The 8,388-nt window shown below is 36.9% G+C and overlaps 1 protein-coding gene and 1 pseudogene across 5 annotated transcripts in view; one reads left to right on the forward strand and one right to left on the reverse strand.

Moving 5' to 3' along the window:
* EXOC4 (exocyst complex component 4) overlaps positions 1–4,684 on the reverse strand; it is a 953,704-nt gene extending 949,020 nt beyond the window's left edge. For all 5 annotated transcript variants that reach the window (XM_037836132.1, XM_037836135.1, XM_037836134.1 and 2 more), the window contains exon 1: positions 4,532–4,684. In XM_037836132.1, coding sequence (XP_037692060.1) covers positions 4,532–4,617 — 86 coding nt within the window. In that variant the 5' untranslated portion in view covers positions 4,618–4,684. The remainder of the gene's footprint in view (positions 1–4,531) is intronic.
* A 1,465-nt stretch (positions 4,685–6,149) lies between these two features.
* LOC119535307 lies at positions 6,150–6,812 on the forward strand (annotated as a pseudogene).
* Positions 6,813–8,388: the final 1,576 nt, after the last annotated feature.

An 8,388-nucleotide genomic window follows, 5' to 3' on the forward strand; every position in this document is an offset into this window, starting at 1 on the left:
TTAACAGATGAATGGATAAATAAAATGTGGTATATACATACAATGGAATATTACTCAACCATAAAAAAGAACAAAGTTTTCATGTGTGATATGATGGGGAGGAAGCCTGAAGACATCACATTGAGTGAAATAAGCTAGACACACAAGGACAAATGTTTGTGATTTCACTTATAAGAAATACTTAGACAGCCAACTCAATGGGAAAAAAAATTTGGAAACCATGTATCTGACAAAAGACTGATATCTTGCATATATAAAGAAATCTTACAACTCAACAATAGTACAGACAGCCCATTTATAAAATGGTCAAAAGACATGAAAAGACAGTTCTCTGAAGAGGAAATACAAATGGCCAATAAACACATGAAAAAATGTTCAGCTTCACTAGCTATTAGAGAGATGCAAATTACAACCACAATGAGATACCATCTCACACCAACTAGATTGGCTGCCATTAAACAAACAGGTAACTACAAATGCTGGAGAGGATGTAGAGAAACTGGAACTCTTATTCATTGTTGGTGGGACTGTATAATGGTACAGCCACTCTGGAAGACAGTCTGGTGGTTCCTTAGAAATCTACATAAAGAGTTACCCTTCAATCCAGCAATTGCACTTCTCAGTATATACCCAGAAGATCTGAAAGCAGTGACACGAACAGATATCTGCACACCAATGTTCACAGCAGCATTATTCACAATTGCCAAGAGATGGAAACAACTCTAATGTCCTTCAACAGATGAGTGGATAAACAAAACGTATATACACACGATGGAATACTATGCAGCAGTAAGAAGGAACAATGTCGTGAAACATATGACAACATGGATGAACCCTGAAGACATAATGCTGAGCAGAAGAAGCCAGGTACAAAGAGAAATATTGTATGTTACCACTAATGTGAACACAGAAAAATGTAAAATATATGGTTTATAGTATAGAATGTGGGGGACCTAGCAATAGACAGCAAATAGTGAAGGGGGAACAATAATCTAAAAGAACAAATAAGTTATTGTGGGCAAACTTAACCTTCTGGGAATGCTCAGGAATGACTATGGTTTGTTAATTTCTGAGGGGTTTGGTAGGAACAAGTTCGCAGAAATGTAGTTATTTTAGGTTATTTGTTTTTCTAATTCCTTTGCTTGGTTATAGTCTGTTTATTTTCTTGGGGTAGAATAGGAACATGTTGGAAGTAATGTAGTTATTTTAGGTTATTTGTTTTTTATTATTCCTTTGTTTTGATTTCGTTTGAAATGTTTTTTATTGTCTATTTTTTTTTTTATTTTTTGACAAAGTTAATTAAAAAAAACAAAACAACAAAAAGAAATACTTAGAATAAATAAATTCATAGAGACAGAAAGTAAATTAGATACTACCAGGGGCTATGGAAAAGGGAGAAGTGCAGAGTTACCGCATAATAAGTACAAAGTTTCTGTTTTGGGTAATGAAAACATTTTGGTAATAGGAGGTGTTGATGGTGGCACAATATTATGAATGTAACTCATATCACTGAATTCTACACATTTAAGTGGTTAAAATGGGAAATTCTGTCTTGTATAATAATTACCACAATACATTTTTAAAATATATCTGTTAAATGTTATTGTAGCATAGAAATGACATGTACTTTTTACATATCTGAGCAAAGATTTGAAGGAGAATTTCTAACATTCACTATTCAAAAAGAAAAATACAATGGTTCAGTGATATTAAAAAAAAAAAAAAGCAAGCTAAACTGTTCAAGCCTTTCAAAGAACAATGGACTTGATCAAGAAACACATTTTTTGACAAAATCATAGGTCCATGGAAACATTAAAGACAACTGGCACAAACCAGGTATATCTTCTGGAATGCTGAGATTTTATAAGCATGAGCCTAAAATGAGGTTTTCATTTTTAAGGCTTGTTGCCAAAGCAACAAGGAAAGCTACAGTCTTTTAGAGAGAATTCAAAGAAGGTTAATGATAGGAGGAGGTAAGTAAAGTTTCATGTGAGGCATTAAGAATGATAATACAATGTCGCAAGGATATCACAAAGAGAACAAACTGCAAAGCAGCAACTTCACAATGATAGCACAATTTACCAACAAGAAATACACATTGCCCATTCTATTCTTCCCTGCAGGACCACCCACCCCCAACACTAAAGTAATCCTGTCATCCTCCTCTCAGTATCTATCACTGCCTGTGAAATTTAAACCACTGGATAGGGTCAAAAGCATATCAAGAACTTAAGAACAAGGATGAGAGAGTTAGCAACACCTTCATTCCAATCCCTAATTTTCGTGTGTCTCAAAGCAATGTTAGAATACAAATGCCAACCCTCCATTACAAACAACATCCAGTTTGAAATAAGGTCATGTGTAACCATGAACCCCAATCCTTACTAAACTTGCCCAGGATATTAGGACTGGGTACTCCCTTTTACCGTACTCTTATAACAAATATAATAAAAGATGTATTGTTCAAGTGGTTGATGGTGGTAAAGGATAAGGAAGAAAAATGAAAAGCAATAATATACAACAGAAGTCAAAGTAAAAAATGTTTAGGCCTAAATCATGGTGATAAAGTGAAGGTAATACAGATGGTCAAAAGACAAGGATAATCACAAAATCATAGTCCACATCATTCCAGCAATAGGAGATTACCCCTGGAAAACACAAAGGATCCATCAACCACGACCAAGGCAATGCATGTCTCTGAATTAGTAGCAGTAAAAAAGTTTTAGTTCATGTTTTTCTGAATATAGAACATTTACCATAAATTTAACTAGCATTGAAGACAACCAGTATATAGTTAAAAAATAAATGGGTGAAGCCTAAAAATCAAAAATACATAGCTGAGGTGGTACATTTGTATAAAGCTACTACCATTCCTAATCCCCACTTCACTTCTATTGGAAGAAACCAGTCCTCCCAGATTCCTGTCACATATATTCTCTCTCTCTTTTCTACCCTTATGGCATAGTTTTTAATAACATATTTTATCCTCCAAGTAGACCATACTTTTCTTAAGGGCAGCATCCACGTCAGATTCATCTTTGCAAAACTCATCTTTGCAAAATTCTTTCATTCAACAAATATTTACCAAGTACGTATGTGCCAGACTTCATACTACAAGGTGGCACTAAATACAAATTGATTAAATGAATACTGACTGAAAGGCAAATAAACAAAAAAACAAGTTTACAAAGGATCCAAATAGATTCATGTATTATTAACCCCACAGGGAATTAAGATGAGAGGCTACAAATATTCTAGGGGGAGTTTTAGTATCATAGACACACCTGCACTACTCGTGTACTGTCACAAGAATGTTGACCTATAGGTGTCTGATCCAAAAGAGCATTTTTTCTGTATGGCCTAAGTATAGTATTTCCATAGAGAATTATTCATTTAACCCTAAAGAGAAAAGTGATAGTAATGATTTACTATGCCACAATCATAAACTGGAATCCCCTGAATAAGACCCATGAGATCAGTCTTTATCAATCCATGAGACGGTAGGCTGTTTTAAAAGTTTGATTTGTTCACTCATTCGACACATTTATCAAGTGCTTATTGCCTACCCAAGTACTGCTGGGCCCTGGGTTTTAAAAGATCATCACTAATCTCCAGCAATGAGTCAAGAACTCAGCCAAAAGTTTAACATTAGGTGACAGGAAAAAAAGGAATAGGGGTGTTTTATTTAATGAAAAATACCTGTGTTGAAATTCAAATACCAACAATTAAAAACGTGTCATAATAATTTTATTCAAGTTGCTTTTGCAATCACTCCCTGTGTCAACTTTAGCGGTGCTTGAAAGCCACACCTCCACCACTCAAATTATTGAGGTATTTCAATTAAAAAAAAAAAAATAGCCCACCACTCCCACTCCCACCATATATATTCTGGGAAAATAAAATGCATAGGGGATAATTTGAAATTCAGTTTGTTTTCTTTTCTTTTTTAAGGAATAGACCCATTTAGAAGGGCAGGAAAAGGCAGTACAAAAACTGAAAACCGATGTGTGCCTTCAAACCCAGAGCCTGGTAGAAACCAGCGGATGCAGGATCTTGTATTTGCCGATGTCACCACTTAAAAGGGGTTGAAGGTGTCCAAAGGGTAGGTGAGAACACTACCTGCAACTCGGACAGGTCTCTCCGGGCTCTGAGTCTTTTACCCAGAAGTCCAGGAGCTACGGCGCCTTCATCAGTGAGAGCTGCTACAGGTAATCAATAAATAAGCGTTAGCAGAATCAATTAACCCATCTTCACCTGGCTTTCTCTTGCAAGTCTCATACAGCGTGCTTTTAGGGCCCAGAGATCCGACCAAGGCTCTATCCTACAGAAAAAACTAACAGGAGGGACTTCTCCCTCTAACCCAGTCCCAGAGTAAAAGGCGGGAACTGCTGGAGCCCTTGGGAGGGGCCGGGGGGAGGCAAGGAGGAAAGGGGAGGGTCGGCAGGGTGGAACCCAAATAACTCTTCTCCCTTCCAAAGCCGAAGTCGAGCCCCTGCCCCCGTCCCCTGCCCCTGCCTCCTGCCTCCCTCACCTGATCACAGAGATGAGCAGCCCGGAAGGGTCTTTGCTTTTGCTGACAGTGCCTCTGTATTTCCCACCAGCTGCTTCTGCCGCCATCTTGGTGCCGGGAGGGAGAGCCGGTGGACTGGAACGGACCAAAGAATCGGTAAACTCTGTATTTGACCTCCCGGGAGTACCCACCAATCGGATAAGAGAACTCTCGAGGCCCGGAACTGGAGAACCAAATCGCTGGACGGAGGAGGCAGGACTGAGGCCGCAAACTTCGAAGCCGCGACACGCGTGGCCTCTCTAAGCACTCTGGGAATTGTAGTTTTTCTGCCACGGTTCCTGGAGCGCAGGAAAATTAAACCAGTGGCAACTTTGTAAAGTCTCGTGAATGTGTCTTCATTTATATTTATTCCGACCTCATTTGGTTTCTTTTTTTTTTCCAGTTTACCTGTTTTTAGGCTTTAATTAATCAAATTTATCTGGCCATTCCAAAATTTGGACGTGGCTGTGCGAATGGGGTGAGGGGGTAGGGGGGAGGAGGTATTTAAATGAAAAGGGGGGAGGATATGGTTGATGCCTATATGCAGTTTGTTTCAGTGACAATTACTTTAAACACAAGTGGTTTTAAAAAAGTCCAACAAATCACGAAATTGAAGAGACCATTCTCTAAAACTAAATGTTCCGTTCTACATTTTTTTATGAGTTCAAATTTTTTCCAGTGTCACAAGTTTCAGATAAAAGAACGTAGAGGCAGGATCACGCAAGTAAATATCAATGAAAAAAGACAGTGTAACTCAAAAACAAAACTGTCTAGATTGCAGATTCCTTTTCTTCCTAAGCTAAATAAAATGCAGGTAGTAAAAACACTGTTCTTTATTAATATTTTTACTTGTAAGTTTTCATATTTCCTGCATACACATTGACTCTAGGGGCTTAGTCATAGCTCAGAAGGCAAAATGAATGAAAAACTAAGAAGTAAATATATATAGAAAGTGGGTAGACAAGGAACAATAAGAAGAAATATTGAGTAGGGATCAAGGGAGGTGATCTGCTTAGTAACAATAAGAATAAAGAACTTCGGAGATGAATAAAAAGCAAGTTGGCTCTGGGGCCCTGGAGTTGTGGAACAAGCTCAGAAGACATCAACTACCTTCGTTAAGTGGAAGTAGGCTGGTAGAAGTTCACATTGATTTTTAAAAATCAGTTGGAAAGTTTGCATATGTATCAAGTAGCTTAAAAGTGTTCACTGTCTTTGACCCAAAACTTTCAATTCCAGGGACTTTTTTCCTAAAGAAATAGAGATAAAATATTAGAAATTTTGGAACCACATAGAAGGATTAAATAAATTATGGAATGTTATATGATGAAATAACGTATAGAATTGGAGATCATAATTTTAATGGACTCTTAAAGAAATTTTTCAGACTATGACTTTAACTAATTAAAATATAGAGATAGTTAAGCCTAGTACTTAAAAATGCAGGCTGAAAAGATGGACACAAACTATATGCCCATCAACAAATGAATGAATAAACAAAATGTATAGACATACAATGGAATATTATTCAGCCATAAAAAGAACTGAAGTAAGGAGACAAAGAAGAGTCTGTAAGAGAAAAGAAAACCCTGAGCCAGGAGTCATGGCAGCCAAACCCAAGCTCGACTACTTTTGTGACAGGGACAGAATGGAGTTGATTCAGTGGCTGCTGGCTGCAGCTGAAATGGAGTTTGAAGAATAATTTCTGGAAACAAAAGAAGAACGTAAAAAAATAGTATAAGGTTGGACACCTGCTTTTCAGCCAAGTGCCTTTGGTTGAAATTGATAGAATGGGGCTAACACAGACTAGAGACATCCTTAGCTCCCTTGCTCCAGGTACAGCTTGCATGGGAAGGACCTGAAGGAGAAGGCCAGGATCGATATGTACATTGAGGGCACACTAGACCCAATGATGATGACCATGGGGGCTCGGTTCAAACCACCTGAGGAAAAAGAGGAGAACCTTGCTTTAATTGTGAAGAAAGCTAAATCCTGTTGTTTTCCCATCTTTGAAAAGATTTTGAAGACTATGCAGAGGATTTTCCTGCCAGCCAGAAATTCAGCTGGGTGGACATATGGATGGAATCTATTTTAATGGTGGAAGAACTCAGGGCTGCTGTTCTTCCTGACTTCCCCCTGTGGAAGGCATTTAACTCAAGAATCAGCTGCAGGCCTACAATTAAGAAGTTCTTGCAGCCTGGGAGTCAGAGCAGGGCTCCCCAATAGCCACTATGTTGAAGTTGCCAGGCACATTTTGTTCGAATGACCAATAGATCTTATGATGCCATCTGAAGTGGATAACCAAAGCAAACAGTAGATTCTAGGAGTAAAGCCTTTTAAAACTCACACACACACACAGATGCCATCAATGACAAATGCTAATTAAATGCAGTTTTTTAAAAAAAGGAATCTAATACTTGCTACAACATGGATGAACTCTGAAGACGTCATGTTGAGTGAAATAAGCCAGACACAAAGGACAAATATTGTAATAATCCCACTTAGATGATATAACTAGAATATGCAAAATCATAGAGACAGAAAGTAGATTACCAAGAGTGGAAATGGGGGAAAAGAAAATGGAGTTATTGCTTAATGGGTTCAGAGTTTCTGTTTGGGGTGATGGAAAAGTTTTTTTAATAAATGGTGGTTATGGTTATACAACATTGTGAATGTAATGAATATGACTGAATTCTATATTTGAAAGTGGTTAAAACAGGAAATTTTATGTTGTATATATGTTACCACAATAAAAATGTTTTGTAAAAATAATGCAGACTATAGGGGAAAAAAACAAATGATCATCTCAAATGACGCAAAAAAAAAAACCAAAAAACCAAAAAAAATTTGACTTAGTATGACACCCTTTTATGATAAAACACTCAACACATTAGGAATAGAAGGGAACTTCCTCTATATGATAAAGGGCATTTATGAAAAACCCACAGCTAACATAATATTCAGTAATAAAACATTGAAAACTTTCCTCCTAAGATCAGAAACAAGACTAAGATGCCATTTTCACCATGTATACTCAACATTATACTGGAAGTTCTTGCCAGAGCACTTAGACAAGAAAAAGAAATAAAAGTCATCCAAATATGAAAGTGAGAAACCGTCTTTGTTCACAGACATGATAATATATATATATCCCAAAAAATCCCCCAAAAAAAGAATTTAGAACTAATAAACATTATTCAGCAAAGTTTCATGACACAAGACCAACAAAGAAAAATTAGTTGTATTTCTATAAACTAGCAATGAACCACGCAAAAAGGAAATTAAGAAAACAGTTCCACTTGCAATAGCATCCAAAATAATAAAAACCTAGGAATAAATTTAACCAAGGAGCTGCAGGGCATACTCTGATAATTACAAAAGATTACTGAAAATAAATAAATAAAATAATAATAATAACAAAGAAGCTCTAATTATTGGAAGAAGTTGATCATGTTCATGGATTGGAAGACTTAATATGGTTAAGATGACAATACTCACCTACAGATTCAGAGCAATCCCTATCAAAGTCCGAACGGCCTTTTTTGCAAAAATAGCAAAGCCAATCCTAAAACTCATGCAGAATTGCAAGGGACCCTTACAGCCAAAATAATCTTGAAAAAGAACAAAATTGGAGGACTCACACTTCCCAACTTCAAAACTTATTATAAAGTGACAGCAACTGAAACTGTATGGTACTTTCATAGAGTTAAACAGCTCAATGAAGTAGAATTGAAAGTCCAGAATAGACCCATACATCTATGATCAATTGACTTCTAACAAGTGAGCCAAACACATTTAATGGAGAAAGAATAGTATCTTCCACAAATTAGGCTAGGAAAACT

Source organism: Choloepus didactylus, chromosome 5, assembly GCF_015220235.1.
Source record: "Choloepus didactylus isolate mChoDid1 chromosome 5, mChoDid1.pri, whole genome shotgun sequence".
In the NCBI taxonomy this organism is placed as follows: Eukaryota; Metazoa; Chordata; class Mammalia; order Pilosa; family Megalonychidae; genus Choloepus; species Choloepus didactylus.